This window comes from Columba livia, chromosome 7 (assembly GCF_036013475.1).
Source record: "Columba livia isolate bColLiv1 breed racing homer chromosome 7, bColLiv1.pat.W.v2, whole genome shotgun sequence".
Classification (NCBI taxonomy): Eukaryota; Metazoa; Chordata; class Aves; order Columbiformes; family Columbidae; genus Columba; species Columba livia.
This window is the reverse complement of record NC_088608.1, coordinates 32,736,538-32,761,861: the sequence shown is the minus strand read 5'-3', so window position 1 is coordinate 32,761,861 and position 25,324 is coordinate 32,736,538. Positions and strand designations below refer to the sequence as shown.

Below are 25,324 nucleotides of genomic sequence, written 5' to 3'. Positions count from 1 at the left end.
CTCCAAACCACTGTTTTCCACAAAATAAATGAATATGAAGTCTTCTCTCATCCTCTTGCCACATTTCCTGTGTGATCTTTATCCTGCAACAGTTCTGTACAATCAAGTGGCAGATAAAACATCCTCTCCCCAAGACCTTCCTTTTTTTTCCTCAAATTTTTAGTATTTTTTTTCCACACATCATTGATTTTTTTTTTGTCACTGATCATGTTAGCAGCAGATGCTTTTCAAAATGACCTGGAGATTCAGCGATCCACATCTTGCAGATAAATAACAAGCTATATGTATGCAATAAAGCACAGGTAACTTAATATCCAGGCACTGGATTATTCAATATTAAAATCTTAGTTTTTTTCAAGATAGCTGATAATTTGGAAAAATAGATACCATGTGGGAAAGTTCTTTTTGTCAATATCGGTTGACAACTTGCACTGTTAACCCATTACCCTCACCTAAAATACATTTATACGGAGCCTTTTGTTCCCCAAAATCCCAAAGAGTTTTGCAAAATAAACACATTGTCCCCCTAAGACAATAACTAGGCATTAATTTGCTTGTCTTCCTGATCCAGAAGAAAGAGCCTTGGTCATTGACTGTATCGCTGACACCTCTTTCGGTGGCATCTAGATTTTCCTGGGAGATCTACACACCTGAGTGCTAATCACCATTCACCCTGCTTAATTTATGAATTTATGAAGTTCCTGAATCAATTTTCACTCAACATGTGGCTGGGCAGGACGGTAACAGCCTGGTCTGGGTGCTGCCCACTGCCCGGCACCAACTCCCTTCGTTGTCCATTGCGGAGCCTTTCCGAAGGGACCCCCACTTTGTCCCCTGAGGACTCCAAAAAAATCTCCTGCTTAGAAAAAAGGTATTTCTATAGATCGCTTGCTAGGAAAACACAGCCTCAAAGGTCAGCCCCCTGTGCGTTGTTCTGCACAGTGGCATGCAAAATTCACTTGGGGACAAGTGTCGCACCTGTTTGTTTTCTGAAGGAAAGGCTGCCCTCAGCTGTGACGAGCTGGGGAAATCCTTGGGGGGTTTCTGGGCAAAACGTGCTGTGTTACACGCTGGGGTACAGAATGCTTATTTCAAATTAACTCGAACTGAGAAATAATGAGCAGCAAGTTTATATTCCCAGTAAATAAAGAGAGAAACTAGGGTAAAATGTGGCTTTATATGCATGGAAATAAATCTTTATTTACTCACTTTTGTGGTCATGCCCTCAAAGATGATTCTATGGAATTATTAATATTTATAGCATATTACAATAAATACCCATAAGAGATTTGCCCAAATACACGCTATTTTACCAAGGGAAAAACAGCTGAAGGTCAAAGGAACCCTTTACTTCTGTGTGGAGGGCAGGATCATGCTCTTTACTTTGGAATCTGTATCAACTGTGATAATTTAAAACTTTAATTAAAGATTCAGTGACAGATTATCTACAAAATGTCTTCCTGCTGCCCAGTATTTCATCATGAATGTCTCCAGAAGCCCACGCTGAAGTGAGTAAGCACACTTGCCAGGAAGTATTTCACCGTGGACATGTTAGCTTTTATCTGCCTTGTTGGGTAACAAATTCTTTTGTTGAGGATTGGTGGCAACAAAAATTAAATTAAAAGCAAAACCAGACCCTAAACCAGAAATTTATAATGCTTATTCTGTTCATCCCTCAAGAAAATGAAAGTGCCAAGGCAAAGTCTATTTTAGCAATTGCGTTAATGTATGTGTAAATGGGTGAAAGTGCCTTTGAAATGCTCTGAAAAGAATTTCACACTTTAGAGAGGAGAAGAAGTTAACAATTCTATTGTGGCATTTATTGGAATTTCTAAATTAATTTCCTGACACAGCTGTGCCATAAAATCCTCCATGATGACGAATTTTTGCTAATGTCGAGATTATTTTTGGATGCCATTCTGAAGGAGCGCTAAGTAAAATCAGGAGAACATGGGTCACTGAGAGCCCTGCATTGCCCTTTCCTTGGCTCCCCTCACCTCCAGCCATTCCCCGAGCAGCTGTGAGGTTGCTCAGGGGAAATTTCAACTAGTTTTTCTCCCACAAAGCAGCAAATGCGGGACAGATACTTTAGTGGAGTGAAGCTGAGCCCCCTTAGAGCAGCATGTTGCTAACCCAGCACAGCGGTGGAGGAAGGACCTCCTAGGCCACCCGGGGACTCCCTGCTGGACAACATCTACTTACTCCCTCAGAAAGGGCATGTTGGGAGTGTGTGGTTTTGGCTCTGAGCAAACAGCACTGGGCAATTGAAATGCAATTAATTTCTCCCTTTGCACACAGCAGTAGAGGTGAGAGTTGTTCTGGGTTGGCAAAGAAGAGGAACCCATTTAATCCGGATTACAGATTAAATCAGACTAATGGATGCGAATGATGATACACTGGCAATTCCCCCCCATCCCTGCATCCTCGACAGACCATGTCCGAAGGCTTGCAGGAAACATAAAGAGCAACCTCGCAGCGATGCATAAGGAAGGGCTTCGAAAACCACACATCCCACCAATAATGAGGCTCAACCCGCAGCAGTGGATGGATTTATCGGAGGGTTTGGAAATGAAGAGCTCAGGGTCAGATAAGAAGACCCAGGGGAGGTCTGAATAACACCACACAGGCATGTCTGCAGCCCTGGACACAAGAGGATGAGGACCTTGTGGGGGGGATTTTTGCTCAGAAAACTTCATCATAGCAATGTGGATGGATGTTCTTGCTGGGGGGCAGGAGGGATAGCACAGATGGTGGCAGCCACGAGCTTGATTTTAACAGTGATGGGCAAGTTCTAGATCCCACAGAGGAGAGAGTTAACAACAGCTGACACGCTTTTGTCTGGAGAAGTCACAACGACTAGGAATAACATCTCGGGGCCATAATTCTGCGGTCTGTCACTACCAGGAAACGTGAAATCCAGTGACCTTTCATCTCCACGACAGAAATACTGCGTAGCACCTGGAGCCATCGCCCTTAAAATCCACTCTGACAAATCGGATGATGGGACACAAAGGAGAAAACGTCCTCTTCCCGCCTTGCTCCCAAATTTTAGCCTCCCAGTGAACTCTGCCTGCTCCGCATGTAATGTGACATCCCCTGCTGAGCAGAGCCAGCTTTGCATGAGCTACACCACATTTAGCAAAGCACAAGATAACAATTCTATTTCTTTTGACAACAAGGAATAAATCTCCAAAGCCACTTGTTCAAACTGCTCTTAAATGATGGTAGAGGGAGGGAAATTGATATTGGCTTTTTATGAATCTTCAGGTCAGGTACGTTAGAATCAACAGATTTTTGCATTAACCTCACTGCTTCACAGCACTTTTGCCCTTGGCAAGACATAATTAAGAAAGGCATGAAAATCTATCTGAATGTATTGAGAGGAAATTATTCTCCCGTTAATGGCAACAACAGCTAAACAAACTGCAAGCCACGCTGCTAACAGGGTGTAGGAAATGATGCAGTGCTGTGTTTTATTCTAAAATGAGGATTTTCCATACCGAAATTTTAAGGAGTAGCTTTTGAAATGAGGATTTGCACTACATGTTGTCCTGGGGATTAACTTTCCCCCCGCAACAGCTGTACCCCTTGAGCTCCCCTGTTTGCCAGTCTAAAATGATGACCACAGGGATTGAGACTAAGCTAAAATCTTTTCATCACATGGAAACATGGCACTGTAACTGTCTTCACCACTTTGGTAGAAAGCAAAAGCTACTGGATGGAAGTAAAAAACCCTAATAAATTAAAAAAAAAAAAAAAGGAGGGGGTTTCAGGCACTCAAGTGGGTCTGTCAGCTTGTGTTATCTTCATGCATTTGTGAAACTGAGCTTTAACTGACTGGCTCCAGTGGAGAGCCAAAGGATAAAATCTGCGTCTCAAAAAGAACAGACAGCTTAAAGTGTTTTGATCCAGTTTCATTAGAATGTGTCAGAGGGATTCAGAGGGGGAAAAGACACAACAACGTCTCTTACTCTTTCACATGAAGTTCCCAAAATGTAAGAGGAAGGGAAGGGTGTGCTCCACGCTCGGAGCTGCATCCAAGAGCAGTAATAAAATTTGCTCATCAGATTCTCTGTGATAACAGAGACTATCTTGGTGCCAAGTGATTTGGTGTGAATTATTTCACTTGTGAAGGTTAAAGCCAAAACTATAATAATTGGCCAACCATTGGCTAGTCAGCCCCAGGAGCAGAAAGCCCTGCCAGCTGGGGGGTCTCACAGCTCATCCCAACAGCCAGGCTGGGATGTGAGGAGGGGTTCAGCTCCCCTCCACAGCACCCCCAGGTAGATACGCTCCTCGATCCCAAGGAACTGCCACACCACCACACTGCCTCTCTCCTTCATCCACAGCTCAGAGCTGTGCTGCAAGCCCTGGTCTCCCTGGCCCCAGAGACCAGGATCCCCAAGGCATGCAGGCTGCTTGCAAGAGAATGGGGAGAAGCACTTCCTTGCCTAAAACATGTTTCAGAGAACTTTACAGCTCTATCTCCAACAGATGAGTGAAGAGAGGAGTGGAGAAATTCAGCAAAATCATGAAGGAAGCCTCCTGGCTGCTAGTTGAGGGTTCCAATCATTACACTGTGTCCTGGAGCCCCTTCAGTGGGTGGCTGATTTTCCTTCTGCCCTCACTCCCAGCAGAAGGAGCTGCTTCTCTCCCTTTCCTCCTGGTTATCTGGGCACTCTGTTTGGGAAGAAAGATGCTACCCACTCCTGGTCATCAGGGATGTTGGGGACAACAACACAGAAAGCCACGGACCCCCGAAGTGGAGGAGTCTGGTTATGGGGGGAAATATTCATGGTGGTGAGGGGCTGGTAGGGAAATCCAGCAGCTCCTGGACCTGTGTGAAGCCACTTTTGAGTCTGCACACTTGGGAAGTCTGATGGATGCTCACGGTTTGGATTCATGTGACGTGAACCAGATGGGAAGGAATTGGCAAGTGATCCCACTGTCAACGAAGGAGATTCAGCATGATACCCTAGACGCGATGGGAACACAGAGGCCAAACACACGAGTGGCATTTCTTTGGGTGTAAATGAGTCTGAGCTATGGTGACAGGTACGGCAATGGCCAGTGTTACCCTCCCAGTCACCAACCCAAGACATTAATCTTGTTGAGAGAGATGGGAAACCTCACACGCAAGCACAGTGGGCTGTATGCAAATGTGGTGCAGAGAGCTGTTTAACACACTTTTCTCTGAAGTTTGTCAACAACAAACCAATGAAATTTCCTATGAATATTTTCTGCTTTTCAACAGAAACATAAAACTCCCAATGAAAACCTTTAAAAATATTTTTTTTGAGTAAAAATCATGGTTTAATATAAACCTCAGGATTCCAAGTAGTATTTTTGGTATAATGTTCCAGACCAGTATCCATGTTGCCAGTTCCTTCAGTAAAAATATTTTGCATTTCCAACTCTTTGCTTTTCTCTGTCTTAAAGAGCAGAAAATGTATTGAAAATGTTATTTCTTTGTAAACATTTTCATTTAGATACAAAAGCAACCATTACTCTCATCCAGCAGTGGTGATGTATGTAAGAGGAAATATATGTGGAAAGTGAATTCTAAACACGAGAAGATGAGTCTAAGTAGCTATTTCTTGTATGTTAAGAAAGCCATGAAGAGGTTTATGTGAAGCTAGTTTACTTTTTAATCTGTCTTCGTATCTACATTAGGAGAAGAGTGCTTTTCCAGAGAGATATGTGCATACAGGCTATGGTACAAGGCTGGGGAGACCTTCTTGGACACAGATTTATTTTCCAAAGAGGTATTTTCGGTCATCCCAAAAACTTTCTTGAAAGTGTTGCTCAATCCGACTCTAATTAATGAAATAGTTCCAGCAGGACAATGTGGGCCAACACTATGCACACAGACTCCAGCACACAACTGGTGGCATTACAGGCTTGGGCATCTTACTGGTCCCAGTGGGAGTTGTGCCATTGATTTTGGTGAGTTTTCCCCTTGCCTTAGGCAATAAGCATTGGTTTCTTAATTTAGTGATGAAGACTGTCTCTTTTCTTATATACTTGATTTCAAGTTAGACTAATTATGAAAAAAATCAAAGAGATATGAAACAACTATCACTCATATCAGGACTCAATCCTATGAAGCCTTACTCAAGTCAGTGATCACATAACCTCCATGTGAAGACACAGGAGCCTTAATTTTCACAGTTGCCACCTCATAACTGAAACCCACACACAAGGAAAAGCAGTAGCCCCAACACCAGCCTGTGCCAACAGAAGCAAACCTCTTGGCGATGCATTGGTAACAACATTTTGAATAAAATGTTTCCCATATATCTCTTTGTTAAAGCCAATACAGTACTTTCTTACCATTTTTGCAGACAGGACAACACTGTTCTGGTTCATAGACTGGGTTGACACACTCAGGAACTGCGCAGTCTGCTACAACACAGTGAACTTCATTGCTGGGCTCGCAGCGACACCATTCGCATGGCGAGGGCTAGGAACAAATCTAAAATTAGCCCATTTCTTTCCGTAACTCATAAGTTTGCAACATTTCTATCTTGCCATAAGATAAACACATCAGCGTTTAATGCTTTTTGACTTCATTCATTCATCATGGAGAATACAAATTAACCTATAGGACAAAATAGCAACACCTAAAATAGGCAACCAGAACATTAGAAAAAAACAACGAGCAGGATACTTGTTTTCCCAGAGAGGGTGTGGGTTTTTTTTTAGCTTTCATGAGATTTTAGATCCCTTTGTCAAAAAAGTCTGAGCCAAAACCGCTAGGTAGCACCTCTGCTCTACCCATGTGAGAACAGGATTTTTGGAAGATTATCAGTGGTGGTTCCTCCCAGAAAAGGATGGATTCGGAAGGACAGGGTGATTTTCCAGGTCATACTCCTATCTCCTGCAGACCACCACTGCCAGCAAACCCCAAGCTGTTGGGAAGGTGTTGCTGGGTGGCCTGTGCATCTACCAGCCCCCTGATGAGATTTCATTCCTGCTTTTCAGAGCAGAGGAGAACAATGTTGTTCTTGGAGGGGCAAAACCATTCCCTTTTGTGTTTGTGCAGCACCTACATCAGGTGGCTGTGAGCGCTCCCGTAATGGAACCGCTAGATCTGGTCCTGAGCACACTCCTGCCTGTTTCAACATGGTTTGTGAACAACTGTCTCGCATAGAATATGTAAACAATTAAGAGCCTGAATAATTCTGCTGAAGTCAGGGACTTCTGGATTAAAGCATTCAGATAAATGGTTTTGTTTCAGCTCTGTCAATGCAAACAGGAATCTCTATCTACCTCCAAATAGTAGAGAGTTGTCACTGTCTCACCCTTTGAAAAGCTGTGGAAATCTATTGAAAAATAGGTCAGTGTTTTAAGGTTCCTGGTGTCCTTATGTGTGTGCGAGTCTGATGAAAGGATGACAACAAAGCAAAGAAAGAAGAATAAGAGGAGAATTTGAAAGGTAAATAACTTCCTTTCAGTACCTGTAGGTTCAATACCTAACTCCCAATCCCTCAGCAATGGTTAAGTCCATCACTAACACCTGAACAAATAAATATGGGTATTGGAAAAGATTCTGCGTTCTGTTGCATTGGTGGGAATCTGCAGCAATGGGAATTCCTCCATATTAAAAAACAACAACAAAAAACTGAGATGCAAAGCAACAGAGGTTTCATTCCCATGTGTTTCAGACCCCAGTGATGTGTCACTCATTTCTACAAGACAGATACAACCTGTGAGCCCTGGTTCTGGCACGTAAAAAGCTTTTCAGTTCACCTCTAAGAAGCTCCATATGTCTCGAGTCAAATAATTTATTCCCAGGAAATTCATTTCTGCCTTAAAATGCACTAATTAAAGCTTCCCTTGCTTTGTCTCAGCGTCTGCAGTCTATAATTCCCATCACCTCTCATTTGCTCAGGGCTTTGGCAATTTAGACAAAATCAGCACTCCTTGAGCAAAGGAAGAAGCCTGTGGAGGTGGAATTCCTCTCTCTAATTATCTTCCCTCATTCAATCCTGCTTTGATTTCTGTCTGAAGCACCAGGAATCTAAATTAATTTGACTGGCATTTCTTATTCAAGGCTATTTAATAAGAAGAAACAATACAAAAGAAAATAGACGAACTATTTGCTAAGGGATCAATAAGAAAATTGCTGCTTTGTTTTTACTCATTTTAATGGCTAATTATATGGAGCAGTAGAACTAGATCTTGTGATTTGTGGAGGCTTTCACTGATGTATCCTTCAGGACTTGTCCCCATCTTCACTACTCCAGTGGCTGCAATGCTAAGAAATACGTGATGCATTCCCAGGTCTGCAGCCCAATCTACTGCTTGAAGATGATCAGCACAAGTAGAAGAAGACCCCGAACGACTCTGCAACTGAGTAAATGAGACATGACATACACAGCTTTTGCTTTTGCTTTGTTGGTGTAACCTGAAAATGACACTGTAATAAACCATGATGTTGTTTGACATTGAAAGCAGCTTTTCAAGAGGGAAGAACCACACGCAATTAGAGGGAAAGCACACCTCGGCGGTGCATGGAATGAGCAGCCAGCAGATGAAAAGGCTGCTTTGGCATGAATGACAAGACTTTTCTCAGCTGCTTCCTCTTCCCCATCTTACAAAGTTCAAGCTACTTAGTCTTGCCTCTAGGATCTTCCTCTATCTGACCATTTTGTACACTTGTCAGTGCCCCTTACCATGGTTCTTACCCAGCTCCTCTCCTCCACAAGTGACTCTGGTCTTCCTGCCCACTTCTTTCATGAATGTCTAGGTACTTTCTCCCATAAGATGTGCTTTGGGATCTGATTTGTAAACCTCTGCCCTTTCAGAAAGGACTTTGCCCAAAGTACACTGATTGAGCATCTTTTTGCTGTTGTCTGTGAGCTCTGCATCCCAGCTATTAATTTCCCCGGAGGTACTCTTCTTGTGGAACAACTACAGGACACTGGCCAAAAAAATTCCTCTGTTTATCTACACAGACAGTATGTGGGTGAAGCAGTGAAATTATGAATTTGGAATCAGTGAAGAAGAGGAAACTAGTGAAAGATGTCCCACAGTTTTGTTTCCTGATTCCCAATTTAAAGGTTCATCCCCCATGGAAGAGGGGTGGTTTACTCTTTTGTAGCCACTGAAGTTCAAACACCAGCTGACACCCGTTCCTGAAAAGAAACTCTCATCCCTACTGAAAAACAAGGTTGAAAAAATACAAAGGGTTTCAGAAGTCTAAAGGAGAGAGGACACAAATCAGAGGCTACGCCATTCCCACATTAACAGTGGAAATGCTTTATTGGTGTCCCTTAAAGTGATATTCTGGAAAAAGTGTCAAGATTAAAGGACCATAAAAGACTTGGGCCTGAAGACGATTTATTCACTCCACCTGTCCAAGGCAGAATAATCTCTAGAAGACTCTCTAGCAAAGGATTTGTTAGGAAGGATTTAAACAGAAGTTGGTGCAGAAACATTTTTCTCACCATTGTCCAAAAGGAAAGGATGTTCATGGTGCCCAGCCACAACACCCACCCAAGAACCACATAGTTCCTTACTGTTCAAGGGCACGGTGCTGTCCCACACAGCGGGGCAGCCAGAGGAAGGCGTCAGCACTCATCTGGTTGAGTGGCTGGAAAACCTTAGTCTCAGGTGTTGTCAAATGGGAAACATCTGCAATCAGCAGAGTTTGTTAACAAAGAAAGAAGGAAGGAAAATTAAAACAGAGAATAGAGAATTCACATGGCTAATAAAGATTTTATGTGCATGAGCACATAGTGATAAACTTGATAGATGATATAAACAAACAAATGAAAAAGACAGCAAAGGAAACAGAATGAGAAACAAGGTACACCCTAAGCAGGAGAAATGAGGAAGCCAAACCAGATGTGGATACTTTATGTTCTAACCTTCACTCTTGCACCTGTACACACACCACGTCCCACTATTTTCACCTTCTCTTCAGAAGTAAATGTCAGCACGTGTAGGAATTATGTTGCTAACATCATCCAGCTACTCCTCACAGTGACAAGGGGCTCCCTCTCTTGTGGGGCTGGGCAACTGGTGAGTCCTTTTTTTAGGTTTCATAAACCCACAAAAACTTCACACCCCTGACAGGTCTACACTTGGATAGCTCCAGCAGCCCCTCAAGTCATCCAGAAGGATTGGGGGACAGAGAGACAGATTGTGTGATCAAACAGCTATTCAGGAAAATAGCCTGATTCTTCCCAAACTTAAAGCAGAAATGGATAAAAGAAAATGGAAAATTGATTTCAAATTTCAGTGTCTAAATCTACTCTTTTATCTGCTCTAAATCTACTCTACTGCTTTCCTACAGCTGAAGAAATCTGAATCAATCATTTTCTTAGACCAGGGCAGCAAGAACAATCACAAAAATAAGTGACACACAAAATTTGAAGTTTTTAGGCAAGATCTTGCAAGATCTTGCTTTACCACATCTGAGATATCTCATTTAATCATAGAAATTCTCTTGTCCCAAATACCTACTGAACTTCACCTGTATTTCGCTCTCTGCTCAAGCATTGTCCCCAACTACAGCACACTAAAACACCTCTCTGCTGTCCCAAACATGTGCAAGATTTTTCTGTCACATGCAGATTGCCCTGCAAGAGTGTATTGCTGAGGAGTAAGTATTCTCCTTGAGCGAATGGAGGAAGTATATATGTATGTATGTATATATGAAACATTATACTGCAGCCCTCCTCTTCCCTGCCTGCAACAACGATTTCTCTGTCTACATGTCTGCTTGTCAATCAGCCTTAGCTGCTTCTAAATAAACATCTCTAGAGAGGTGGAAAGAAAGTGATTTACCTAAGACAAACAAAAAACTTCAAAGATGACATCTGATTGATACTTTTTCTTTACCTGTTTGTTCTGTCAATCAGAAGCGTTTTTCCTCAGTGATTTTGCTCTGCTGTCACATTCACCAGGCTAAGTGTGGTTTCCAAGGACACTCATTTCAGTGCTGAATGTGGGCTGTCACTCCACTCAGAGTAGGTCTCAGACCAAGCTTTAAGGCTGCAGTCTCCTGTGATCAGCTGTGATTAACTCCTGAGGGTTTGCAGCTTACGCTCCTCTGGGAGCTGGGAAAATGGTACCTGTTCTCCAAGCCACCATCTGAGAGCAAAGTGTTATTTGGCACCTAAGTACTTCAAGAGTCAGTGAATCTTGTACCATTAGAACAGACTATACACAGACCTGTTCCTCCTTGAGACTTCCCACTCTGTGAATTTAGATGACAGCTCCTGATTTCCTCCAGGCATGTTTAGAATAGTCATTTCCCAAGACTTTGTATCTCTCCTTACCTTTTCAAGAAAAGACTTGGTGGTACTTTCTTCGTACCTGGGTTTTCAGCCTCATGAAAGAAGGTTTACACCTTTGCTGGAACTAGCATACAGGTTTGCTCAGAGCTACTGCAAATCCTTGCAATTGCCTTCTACTCATCTGTTCTGAGATACATTTATCAGGATTTATTTGGCTGCTCTCTTCCTCCTCCTTCCTACACTCTCCAGCTAAGACTGAAGAGGGTATTTGTGTAAGAATATCCCATAATCTCAGACTTCATCTCATTGACTAGGTCACATAAGGACCACGTCCTCGTGCTGTCTGACTGCTGCACAACAGCCCTTTGTCAATTATACACAGCTACTAGCAAACAACTACAGAGCAATACAGACTTCACAACTATTATATCACAAATACTTGACATTTCTTTTGAGGAAGGAAATAGAAAAGTTTCATCTAAGTGTTTACAACCATCTAATCGTGGTACAATAGGCACATACTGATCATCATGCAGGGGCTGTTCAAGTTAGTAGAAGACAATTTAGGTATTTCCACTGAATTGAATAGACCTGCTATTGGGGCCAGTGATGCTTTTCACAGACAAATAGGTATATTTACAAAATGGGCTGAATGACTGGAAAAATCTGCTTGGTTGACTGGAATCTGAAGTGGTGCACAACCAAGAAATTAAGCCAGTGGGCTTTCTTTCTGAGCCCCATGGAAACCCAAGGATCCATCACACCAGAGCAAATGGACAGCAGATGCCAGGACTCCTGATATCACTGCAGACCTTAATCAGGCCTGTTAGCTCCCACCTCCTTTAAATGCCAAAAAGGAAATGGTGCATAACTACATGCCCTTTCTAGATTATATTGCAAAGGGAAAAATGCTTTTTGTGGTAGTTTCACTGAACATGGCGTTGCAATGCTTTCTCCCCCTTAGAGAACATGTTAGAAAAAGAGGTGCAAATGCCTTAAAAAGGAGATAAAATCTCCATTTCTACTGATGCCAAGGCAGCTTTCAATGCAATAGTTCCAACCTGGTACTTCTGCACACATTTATCAGTGCCTTGCCTTAGATTCGGATCCATTAGCTGTGTTGACACGCACCTCCTGCCTACATGTCCCCAGAAAGGACTGGATGTGTCCCATCCCTGCAAGTGCTGGACTCCAAGGGAAGGAAAGCTGTAAATCATCACTGCTGCCAATTTCTCCATCTTTTCGTTTACAAGAGACTGTGTTCCAGCACTCATATGGATAATCACATTCTGTCTCCCTCCTCAGACAGGCTCGACTGATGGCATCCTGCTCTGTGCAGATAAAACAGCAGGAAAAGCAGAGCGATGTAAAGTGAAGTCTGTCAAATTGGGCACTTACATCTTAAGAGTAGCTGTAACTTTTAATGACGCTAAGGACAATGGCAATTCTGATGGAAATTATTTTTGTAGTTACAGTTTCAGGTGGTGAATTTATTGGCAGGAAGCAAGAAAGGGAAGAAAGTGAAAAAGGACCTGATGAATAAAATCGGAGGCAAAAACGGTTTCTGCATTACGGCTGAGGTGGGAAGTCATAAACCAGGGGAGACGAATAAAAAAGAAACTGGAATAGCATTCATCGAAAATACTCCTGGAGTTGAAATTAGAATAATTTTCATTGTTATTGAAATTGCCTGTGATCTCAGGCAGATTAGCAGGAGATTGCAGGAAAGCTCAGAGAAAGCTTTCAACAGAGGAGTTTTGCAGGTGCCAAATTGGGGAGAGCAGGCTCACTCGCTAGCTGGTCCCACCTGAAGGCGAGACTGAAATCACCTTCTCTTCTGGGCTGCTCACTTTGCCTTTACTAATAGCAGCCCATACATAACCATCTAAATTGTGTTAAAAGTTTGGTCAGTGGCTCTTCTGTGTGTGTGCATGCATGTGTGCCAGCACAAGAACTTGCATAGAGCAAAAATTTTACTCATTTTTGCTACTTACTTAAAAAAGTAAAACTCATCCATCCATTTAGTGGAGACACAGTATCAATTATGACACAGAAACCGTAATGACTTGGATTTTCCATAGGTGAAAAGTTGCTCAAATAAACAATCTGGCAAGCGATTATAGAGGAGTACAATAACTGAAAACACCATCAGGTTGCAAATGATTTTGCGACAGGAATAAACTCCTAAGTCATTAGATAATTTATTCACAGTGAAAAACTGGAGCTGTATCCTGCTTATTGGAGCACTAGCAATACAAATGAACTGTGCCATCCAAAAACTGAAAAAAGCTTGCACCACACTGCAGATCAGGTAACACAAGGAGCTGGCTTCCAAGATGAGGCAGAAATGGATGCTGAGATCTTGTATTTCTAAGGGAGCGCCCAACATGCACACAAACATTACTAATGTAAGACTTAAATGTAATGACAAATTTTTCACTCAACAGAAAGGGCAAAACACACATAAATACATTACTGAAAAAATTTTCTACAAATGGTGACCCCCCATCCTACACTCAAAGTAGCCTCATCACAAGGAAGTTGAAGATGACTTGCCTATTTTCTTAGCATACAGTTGCTGCAGCTCTCTAACCAAAGCTCGATTTTAGTTTCTCCTAACTGCTCCTTGTCTAATTCACAGCTACAAGAGTCTTTCTAGCAATCTGGTGACCAGGCTTGGATTCTGGAGATGGAAAGGCAGAAAGATGCTGCAATCCCCCCAGGTCATGTGTACCTCTCCTCCCCTTAGCCCCAGACTATGCCTGTCCATACTTGGAAACAACATCAGCCTTGCCACCCTTTTGTAAAAATTCCTGGAGAGCTGCTACAGATCAGTAAGCCAGCTGAGGGAGAGAAGCACAGAAGACATGCCTCACTGTGGGCATCCTGGGCCCACATCTGATGATTCAGGATTGTGATAGCATCAAGACATTTGTAGTCATGTATTTGCTATGCATCATACAACTTGATGGGTTTAAAAGGCTTCTGGAACCACGTCTGGGTCTGGAGAGTGACCCCTCCATTAGCTGATTAGAGACAACCTTAAGCTGAGCCCTGGCCCTTTTTCCACAGGAGCTGAGTATCTGCAGTCTCGTGGTTGTTTTTCTCGCCCGAGAGCAGCAGTGGAGCTTTCTGTAACAACATGACTTTGCACTTCTTCCATAACAACACTCTCTTTGTTTTGATATATGTCTCATTTTATTCCTGACAATAGCTGCACCTCACCTACCCCAGGCCTGAGGGGACTGGAGGTCTCTATTACTTTGGTGATAATTTTTATGACTCTATTACAATAGTTTTTTTGGTTCAGACATGCCGAGTGCACAGGGAACAGGACTCCTTTCGAAAGGTTACAGATATGACAGATGGGACTGTGGCTCCAACGTGCGATGCGCAGTCCTGTTTGCACACAGACAAAATGTTCCTGTGTGCTCCACATTTGTTAAGCTCCTTTTAATATCAACAGGGAAAACAAGCCCAGCTGGCAGCTTCCTGCTCTCCCCTCTATGTCTGCTCTTGCCTTTACCAATGAAGGAGCCACATCTAGAAGAAAGCCTCCTGGGGCAGGGAGAATGGAACCAAGGACCTGGTCAGAAAGCTGATCCCTTTTACACACGCTTTCCCTACACCTGAATCTGCTGTTTCTTTCTTAATTCACGCCAAAAGATGGGAGAAAGTGGCGAGATCAGCTTTATGTACTGCCAAAATACTGAATTTGTATTAAGGAGGTAGGTATAACATAACCAGCCATCACTGGGAGGAGATCTGGATCATGGTCCCATTCCTGCTCCTGCACTTTTCTTGTCTGGATTGTCATATGCACTTTCCACAGCCACAGTACAGGGCAGGTAGATTTATGCCACTGATGGATTTGGCCCTGTGACTCTTTACTCACAAGATACCCAGATGATGGGTGTTTGGCCAAACTGAATGCAATCTTTGCAGTGAGTCTGCTTTACCAGAAGACAAGCTCTGTGTCCCCATGCAGCTCAGGCAGCTGGAAAGAATCAACCCATGAATTTCAGTGCTGAAACACAGTCTACGTCCAAGGAGTGGTTAGGAGATGACTTGCTTTTATCCTTTACATTGCTGAGGGTAAAGGAGCTCAAGGGTGCTGAGCACCCACCTTTACATCCACAGCACATCCCCTTCTCCTTTGTTGTCTCCAGGACCTGCTTCAAAGCCCTGTCCTGACAAGCAGTGAGTTGTCGTTGTACGAGTGAGTTAACACCATGTGTCTGCTCAGGTTTGCTGTGGGTTTGGTTCCCTTTGCTCCTGGGCTTTGACACCAGCCCTGTTTTCCTTGCATGCTGAGAGGTGGGAGTGGGGCAAACACATCATATCAAATACTGACTTGTTCCTGATTGCGCTTTCTCTCTCATTCTCCACTATCTGTACTTTTCTGATAGCCTTTTTACTTTCTGGCAGCTGGCAAGGTGGATTAGGCTTCATGAGAGCTCCCTCAGGCAAATCCTTATCTCAGGTCAGCACCATGCAAACTCCACAGAGGAGTATCTAACTGGTATTGAACTTGACATGGGTGTAACATCGCAATGGGCCATCTGTGATCCATGGAGATGCAGCAGTCCATAGCGGCAGAGAACCGGCCCAACAGAATAAAGCAGCTCTTTACCAGCTGGTTACTAGGGGGAAGGTGTTTACCAAATTCTCCCTTCTGCCACTTGTATGCAGTTGCTATTGCTTAAACCCTCAGGAGAGAGGCCACCAGGGTCCAGGAGGTTTCTGACACTTGAGGAATGCTATCACACTCAGTTATGAGCACAAGCTGGGAAGGATGTGAATGAAAATGGGTTTGAATAGGTTATCTGTGATGAGAGAACACGCTGGGGTCTGCTAACACTGGGAGCACGCTGGGTCAGCTCTCAGTCAGAAAGGTTTTCCTGCCTGGGATGACCACAGTTAACAGACTGACAGATTCCCTGCTCTGCGGAGCTGCTTCAAACCCTAATGCACACAAATTGCATTATAATGCCCAAAGAATTACCTCTGAACTGTACCACAGAACAAAGAGTAAGAAAGCCTGATGCTACATGTATTTTTATTTTGCAGCTCAACCAAATGTTGTGACTACATAACCTACCTAATTATAGCCTTAAAAACAATAACAAGGATAATTAGCTAATTGAGCATTATTTTTAATGAACACAATTCTGCACAAAGCACATTCCAGTAGCAACAAACACACACCTGCACTTCCCCTCGCTCTGGTAGGAAACAGTTGTCTAAAAAACTTCTTGACAACAATCTGTCAATATTTCTATGGATGACATCCTTCTTCACAAGCTCACGACCTGAGGACCTCACGCTCACCATCCTCACAGAAACATCTTGGGTGACAGAGGACATAGCGTGGGAAAGCCAAAGGATGAGCGCTTCTCTCCTTGGCCCCATTGAGCATTGTCTGGCATGATAATAAAGCCTCAGACTTGATTTCACCACTCTTGGAAGGAGCTAGTAACAGTTGCACGTACAACACATCCTATTTTCTTAACAGCACGGCTCCGGCAGCAGTGGAGAGAAGTGCCAGAGCCTCTTCTCCGGCTGTGCAGAGATATCTCCTCTCTCTCAGTAGCTCTCTGGACAGCCCCCAAATCTGGAAGCAAGCAGAGCCAATGGGCTATTTCCTGGAGCGAATATCTGAAAGCCCAGTCACAGCTTTGGCAGAAAAAGCGCTGGGCACATGTTAATTCCTGTGTCATATTTACTGAAAAAACACCAACCCCTCGGGCTTTGCACGTACAAGCCAAATTCTGCACCGTGCTCCTGCACCAGTGCACTGTGATTAAAACACAGGCTTATGCTTAATTCCTGGTGATTTTGAAACAGGCTGATGCTTGAGTTCTGGGTCTCATCTATTTCAATGGGGAGCTTTGAAAAAGTATGTGTGTAGCGCAGCTGGTGCTGCTGAGCTCTGAGCTTTTGGGGCCTCCATCTATTACTGTGATGTGGGGAAAACAAGAGCATGAATTTTTTGTAGGCAAATTCTGTATACAGCCCATCTTCTTTCACCTATTGTAATAATATACTTGTGCATAATGTAATATATATGCTACAGAATCAGTAGCTAAGTACATAACATAACCTAAAAAATAGGTATCACTATAGATCAACATGTGACATGCCTATCTATTTTAGTATGTTTTCTTAGCACAAATTATGACAGAAATACAGTAAGTCAGTAATTTCAGATTCCTTTGCATAGACATTGTCACTGTAATTTTGCCAGGAGGGAGATAATAAATCATACTTTTCCATCTGACTGATGTTCTGTTTCCCCTGTCTGATTTCAATGGCTGTATGCTATCTTCAGAGCTGGCATTGTTCATGGCTCCTTTTATTAAAGCACAGGCATGTTATTGAAATTTCTTTTGTATTATGATTTTCTAGCCGTACGTGAAATTGCAGAACACACAAGGAAAAAAAAAAAAGCCCCATTCATTTGAATCATAGTAGGAAAAAACCTGCTGCACATATCTTGGAGAGAAAAATGCCAATATTAAAATTGGGGCCCCATGCTGGCTTGGGTTAGTAATCAGTTTCTTGTCATTTATGGGCAAAGATCTACAAACTACTAGCTATTTGTATGACTGTTTAGTATACTACCAAAAGGCTTTGATAATGCTAGTTCTTATGATGATCAGCTTGCCATGATTTGAACACTTTCCAAGATTCACCAAGAAACTGAACACTCATAGAGGAGAAGCTCAGCAAAGAACCTTCCTTTTCTCCCAACTTTGTTTTTCTTGTGGCCTAACGAAGCTTGTCAGACTTCAGGTGTCATATCTCTGTTATCTCACACCGATATAAACCCCAGCGTCCATGGCCCAAACCTGCAGCTGGACAGTTCGATCCGCCTGGGCAGGGCTGAGGGACCCTTGGAGCATCTCCCTGCACCACCCCAGGCACTGCAGGGTTGGACATGTCTCCCTCACCTTCCCTTGTGACGCAGGGCTGCAACAAACTCTTCACCTAACAGCATCATCCCGTCAGTAACGCCTCAGGAGTGTCCCAAGTGTTTCATTCATATTTGATGAGGTTGCACTCCCAGGCTGGGTAACTAGTGGTCACAGCAAAGCTGCAGTTTGCACCACTTAATTTCTATTTCTGGCATGGTTCTGGGGGTAGGGAAACACTTTTTTATTTCGTTGTCTCATTTTCTCCAGTGACAGAATGGACACACTGCATTTCAGGGACTGAGAGATACTGGAAGAGCAGCTGAATACACTCCTGCATGTGCTAATGCCTTTTGATGAGAAGTCTTATTTTGTTAAGTTACATTGAGATAATTGCATTAATAAAACATTTTTAAAGAGCATTAACGAAGGAGAAGGAGGTGCCACTGTTCTGAAGTAAAGGTTTCCATAATGAGCTGAGAATGAGTATATGATAATGCTATGCTTATATAGTTCCTCATTTATTTTGGATTCTGATTACACCTGAAGATCCCTGGTAGAACTGCAATTCCTACTGTGCAAAGTGCTGCTCAAGAAGACATAAAGTCAGCAAGAAACAGAAGCCCTAGCTGAAGGATTACAGATGATTTGTGGACAAAACAAAGCAATGAACTTAAGATATAGCGGCAGGAAACATGGGAAAGAAAAATAAAGCAGTACTCTGGTAATAAACTCCTGGCCATATTCAAGTCAGTGGAGATTTTGACCAAAAATAAAATGAACATTTCTCCTTTTCTGGTGGTTTTGTTGTTTTTAGTTTGGTTTTGTTATTTCTTTTTGCCACAGTGCAAAGGCCTGCCCAGGGGTAGGGGTTGTTCTCCAATCCCTCTACACTTGTGCTTGCTGCAAGGGCCAAATGTTTGGGCATCATCCAGGGACTGTTTGAGCAAGGATGGGTTTGGGATGGGAGCAGTGAAGGTGGAAGGGGAGAGAACAAGGAGGTAAAGTCACTGGAAAGGGCAGGCAGATGAAAGGCAGCAGCAGAGGTTAAGCATTAACAGAGCCAATGGCTGGAAGAAATTGCAGGTCTGTGTTTGGCAGGAAGAATGGGGCCACTGAAGAGCACCCAAGAAATACCTTTGATGTTCAGAGTTGCTTCCAAGCCCAAGTTTACAACTGTGGGTCGAAGCTGCTCTCCTGACATGAATATTAGCCGGAAGGCCAAGCTGTGATGCCAAAACCTCTCGTGTTCCCACCCAAAGCAGAACTCACCCAATGTCCTGCCAGGCAAATGGAGATATTTTAATGTGTGCAGCTAGAAAAATTCTGCTACTGACTTTGAGAAGGATGGGACCATGTTACCAAAAACCACGTCCCCAGGACTCACCCTCCTGCAGGGACGGGGAGCAGTTCCTGCCTACAGGGTCTAAAATGAAGAGAATGCTTGAAGCTGTTGGCTTGACAGTTTCTGTGAACCCATCATCCATTTCCCAGCAAGGGTATTTTGCTACATATAAATATAGGTCCATGGAAGGTGGTTTTGGATATGCCTGTATTGGGTGCTGAGAGAGTTGGGAAGTTCAGAAGTGGTTATGGACTTTTCAAACTGACAACCTAATCTTCTTTCAATGGTTCTAACTGTGGCTACAAATATACCCTAACCACACTGTAGACTGCATTTCTCAAATGTGGGTAGACACATGCTTATCTGTCAGCAAGTTATGCGGGAGAGTAAAAACTAATCAGCACTTCGGAAAACTGTTGTCTCACTGACATTTGCACGATTTCTCCATAAGCTGCCAAATGAACATCCATCACGCTGGCAGCACACTGTCTCCTCAAGTTTACATAAGCTGTTGTCTGGGAACGTTCATTTAAAACACAACCATGTGTACTTACAATAACTGAGACTGCTCTCTGAATTGTTATTTGCTTGTTTACTGTCTCTGGGAAGAAAGGGGAGTGTTAACCACCTCTCTGAAAGATCTCTGCTAGTACAGGCGAGCACGGAGCACTTGGGACTCGGACCTTAACCTCCAGGACTGAAATCAAAACACAGCTGCTGTGTGGGAGTAAAAGCAAGCTGCTAAGTGACCCCAAGAGCCCCTGACAGATCTCTCTGGAGAAAACAGAGAGACTGCCTGAGACTTGGAGCATTCTTCACACCTTCCCTGCAGCCACCACAGCTGCCTGACACTTCACGTTTACTCCTGCAGGGAGCCGGAGGAGACCCCAGAGACCAGATTCAAGGCCAACGAGAAGTGGAAAATGAAACAGGAAAGAGACAGATGAATAACAGCAAAAGCCACCAGACCTCCCCTTTTTCCTACGTACTGCTCCACAGGAACCAAAATCCTGAACACTGGGCAGCAATCTATACATTAGATATACTGGAGTCAGATCTTGATTTGCATTAGAAAAGAACATGCTGACCTTTTCTGGGGGCGTTTCCAGGTGGAACTGCAGGCTCAGCCCAAGTTGGAGATCAGTCCCAGGCAAACCAGGCTCTGTATGGACAGCTGGGGCCCCAAACCCACAAAGATCTCCCAGAACCCATAGCAGAGCTGTGATGATGCTACACAGGGTTACTGAACCACCTGTCAGAGATACAAGGTTCTACAAAAGGATACAAGAAAAACTACTAATGGGTTTAGATTAACAATTGAACTTCAGTTCAGCATTTCATTTGTACGTGTTAATGGCTTAGGGGCACAAGCATAAACATTTGGACAGCTGTCTAAGCTAGATGGCTTGTTGGCATGTTTATATTTTGCACTTATGATTGTTTTGAGTTAAAAAAAAATCAGAGATACAAGATCAACTCACTAGAAGAAAGCTAAATATTCAATAAATGGATCTTTAATAATTACTCCTTTCCCCTGAGATAGTCACAGTTACTGCCAGTGGTAAGAAAAAGATTAAATCACATTTGGATTACTCACCTCAAACCTAAACAGAAACCTAGAAAAGAGACAGGAAAATTCCGCCAAATGGAAACCTCTCACGGATTTTGATATCCTAGAAAAAAAAATTCCCTAGAGAAAAAAAAATTCTAATTTGTGAAAGACCGGACATTGAAATTTCTACAAGATGAGTCAGTCCTGGTAATACTAGTAGAGCAAGTATGGATCTTTGTGTACATACACTCACAGACACACTTGCGAAAGATTTTTAGATGGAGGCTAATTTCAGCTGTAACCAAGCAGTGATGAGCACTTCTACAGATTATGATGATTTGGAACCAACATATTAGCAAAAATAAATCAAGTGGGCAAAAGGGTTATGAGCCCATATAAAACAGTGCCTTTGTTTCCACTGAAAGCAGCCTGGTTTTGAGTCAGAACAACTGAAGAAAGCCTCTTCGTCTGGCAAAGACAGACTTAAATGTGCATGGAATGGACTTGAGAAAGTCTTCAGACCTTATCAATTCAACAGGACAAGGGAAAAGCAGAGCTCAGAGCCTACAAATCCTATGGACTGCTCAGAATTTCTTCTGTGGAGAAAGGAGGCAAAACCTTCATTAGGTTCAAGTTAACAGTAAAATGCTTGGATGATTTGATGAAGTAAAGATCTCACTTCATGGCAGCAGTTTACTACATCCTGAAGTTTTGTTTCTCCTATAGCATTTATAAACTCATAGTTATGGGTGCTCCTTTTCTCCCCCCTCCCCCCTCAAAACACCCCTGGAAGTGCAAAGTAATCTTCTAGTGCCTGAATCTCTTCCACTACTTAGAGAGGGGGAAAAAGAGTTTCACTATTTGTTCTAGGCAAACACATAGATTTAAAAAAAAAAAAAAAAAAATATCACTTTTTACTCTATTCGACAAGGTATCAAGCTTACAGCAAAACACGGGTCCAGGTCAAAAGCTTGACTGTCAACTATATTAAGTGTGAAGGAGTTCACAGTAGTCCTGGACTGAAGGTTACCATGTACGAGAGTCGAGTGCCACCATCTACTTTGTATTTCTCAGAGGATACTGAAACTTCGTTTTCTACACAACACCCCACAGTTTCAGAACACAGTGAACAATGAACCAGATTGCCCTAACTCTCTCTAATAGCCTTTCCCCTCTAAATTATGTTTCTCTATCCTTTAATCTGTTATCAGGGTGCAATTATTTCTTTCAGGAAAAGTGATTAGTACTTTTGTACTTCATTCACATGCAAAATATACTTTAATGAGAAAATCCACCTCATTATTATTCTCCTTCCTAAAATCACTCCAAAAAGAGTCCTTAAAACTTTCACATAAGAACCTGACCATGTGCCAGAATTACATCTAGGTGGGACACTTCACCACCTCACAACACAGGACTCAAAACTAGGCCACCGAAGCGCAATTGTGGGATAAAGTTGGGCTAGGACTTCATAGGGCAAGAAGAAACTGTTATTTAAGCAGTTCACAAGATCAGCATCTTCACTGTTATTTAAGTAGTTTGCAAGATCAGCATCATCAGCAAAACAAGGCAGAGAACAGGTTGATTGGGATGGTCCTCAAGGAGATGTTCCTCATGTGTTTGTTTTGCCTTGTGTCTATGACATTAAACGGAGTGATTGCAGTTACAGATGGAGAGAAAAATATTAACATAAACATAGACAGAAGAAAGGAACTAAATACTGCATTCACTGAAAAGGACGATATCTGGGAAAAAGAAAATTGTGATCTATGTTACTGAGAACTTGTGAAGTACACAGACCTATATGGAAGTACATCCATTGTTCAGAAAAGAGAATAAATTGGCAAGTGTATAATGAGATAAGGTACAGAGCCATGAAGAGTTATAGGCTTCTGTTAATCATGGAGGTAAGAATCTCAAAGCTATGTGACCTGAGAGAATAAACTTGTGTGTACCTATTGCCTTTGCAGACTCTGTTCTTCGTAGTGAAATGCTATTTTCGTTAGCAGAAAACATACAATCAATCTCATTAGAATGAGAGATGCAGGTTGTGTAACAGGTCATGGGGTTTGAAAATCTGGTCTTACTTTTAAGATATATTCCAGAAGGATTTCTTTACAACTTTCCTAATAGGAATTACAATTAAACCTCCTATTTCTCATTACTTGAGATGGTCATCTGCCTAGAAATTAATCTTCTGCTATTCTAGACAGCCTTATCAGAGTTGAAATGGAAGTATTAAATATAGCTTGCAATCTACTCACTTGCATTCTCATACAGTTATGAGTAACAACTCTCAGTACTATGCCATCAATTTTTGCTATCCAAATTGGAAAGGGGGTTCATAAAAAGCACTCAGTATTGGTTTATCAGCATTTTTACAGACACCGTTGGTAGTCTGACCTGACTGATGCTATCAGCAAAGAAGGATGTTGTCTGGAGCAGCAGATTCGGAGGGCTGGCATTTCACATGGGGACTTTGGACAGATCATTGGTACTCACTGAGTGCACTTAAGGGGGAGGTGGCAGCTTTTACATTAGCCAGATCTGCATCACAGCTAAAAAGGGCTTCAGCTTTGGCATTCATTAATAGCAGTAAGCAAATACTGAGTGCCTTTGAGAGTCCCCAACAGAAATACAACTCCTACAGCATTCTATTATTAAATATTGAAGAAAGAGTTTCATACCTTAAATTCCTCCAAGATTTTGTAATTTTTCCCATGATATTCACAAAAGTTTTTCACTTCTTTGCATTCTGGACAGCATCCATTGTGTTCCACTTTTGTACACTTTGGGTGGATTTTAGGGCATTCTGGTTGGTCGCAAACAGGTCCATCCTCAGTACAAACACAGGGACAGTTGGAATGTCCCGGGAAAAAGCGTTCTCCCAGTTTGTACACAAAGCCACTGTCATCCACACAGCCCTTCCCTCGGTAGTCATCAAAGATCAGATTGTCATTACTGGAGGTCTGGTCCCCTTCATCAGCAGGGTAGTCTTCATGATTGATGGCAGCTGGAGTGACCAAAGCAGGGATTACAACCAGAAGTATCCAGGCTTCATGGATATGAAGAGCCATCCCCCTCCTCAGCTTCTCCATGGGATCTCAAAGCCAGATAGAAACAGCTGCTTCCATAGGGAGACCAGTGTTGTAGTCTGAAAACAAATAGTTTTAACTGAGAACTCAAAATTCTAAGGATTATTGGCTTACAATAGCCATACTTTCAACCAGCACCCAGAATAAATCAGTGCTTTCAAACTGCACAGGTAACTATCACTACATTTGAATGAAGCCTCTTCACAATTAAAGAGAATAAAGTATATGAAATACATAAATTAGACATACGTGCCTGAAAGCATATGCCCGCAAAGCATCTCTATAGAAATGGTGGTTCACAGAATCAGCTAATTTTTTACTTTCCTCATTTGTGCCGCTGAGTTTTCTGATGCACCAGAAGTTAAACTAGCTGCCTGAAAACTCATGGTGATGGGCAGTTCAGAGGGACTTGAACCCAGGCTTAAGCATGGTCTTAACCTCTTGCTGTAGCTACTGTCCCTCTGTGCTATGTATGGTGAACAGCCCACTTCATTAGACTGAGGTGGGAAACCTGAGTTGAAAATGAGATAAGCATAATCTGTAGGTAGATCTGCATCCAATACGAACAGTGGTGCCGGGTTATCCTTGGTCTGTGAGAGGTGGAATAGTCCAGAATTTTATTTACAGCATTTCTGGAGATGGAAAGGGACTACCTGGGCTACCGACACAGCCCAGCCTGCAGCAGGTCTGTATAATCCCAACAGAAGCAAAGATGTAATTCACCTTCTCCATTATTCAGCATTTCAGTAATTCCCAGAGAGAGTCACAGAGAGCAGGATGTCAAATGCCTCTGTAATGCACGGAGCCGCTGAAATGGGTTTGTCTTACTAAGCTGGAGCCTTTGTAAAACTTCAGGAGCGATGTAGCACAGCCTGACCTTTGGAGAGCTTTGCTTATGTGGTTGAGCTGAGGGCTGACCCAGAGAGGGAGAGGAGGTTTGCAGTGCTGCCGGGGAGAGCCAGCTCCGACCTGAGGCTCCATGCGTCTTGGGCATGCTATGGGCTGCCAGCACTGCCACCAATGCCACACCACTGCCACCAGTGCCACCAACACACCATCCTGCCTGCGCACCAGCCAACAGCCCATGCAACCCCAGCAGCAAAAGGGTTTCTGGACTCTCTGAAGAGAACTGGGCAAACTATTCCAGGGAACTTTTAAATTAGATGAAA

The 25,324-nt window shown here is 42.9% G+C and overlaps 1 protein-coding gene across 3 annotated transcripts in view; it reads right to left on the bottom strand.

The window, feature by feature from the left end:
- VWC2L (von Willebrand factor C domain containing 2 like) overlaps positions 1-25,324 on the bottom strand; it is a 51,601-nt gene that overhangs the window by 24,388 nt on the left and 1,889 nt on the right. For 2 of the 3 annotated variants that reach the window (XR_010473741.1, XM_005501693.3), the window contains exons 2-3: positions 23,748-24,214; positions 6,334-6,463 (exon numbers count right to left, since the gene is read on the bottom strand). Coding sequence is in view for 2 of the 3 variants with exons in the window: in XM_005501693.3 (XP_005501750.2) it covers positions 6,334-6,463; positions 23,748-24,158 (541 nt within the window). In the remaining variant the exon portion in view is untranslated. The remainder of the gene's footprint in view (positions 1-6,333; positions 6,464-23,747; positions 24,215-25,324) is intronic. The other variant, XM_065069084.1, reaches the window with a different exon arrangement.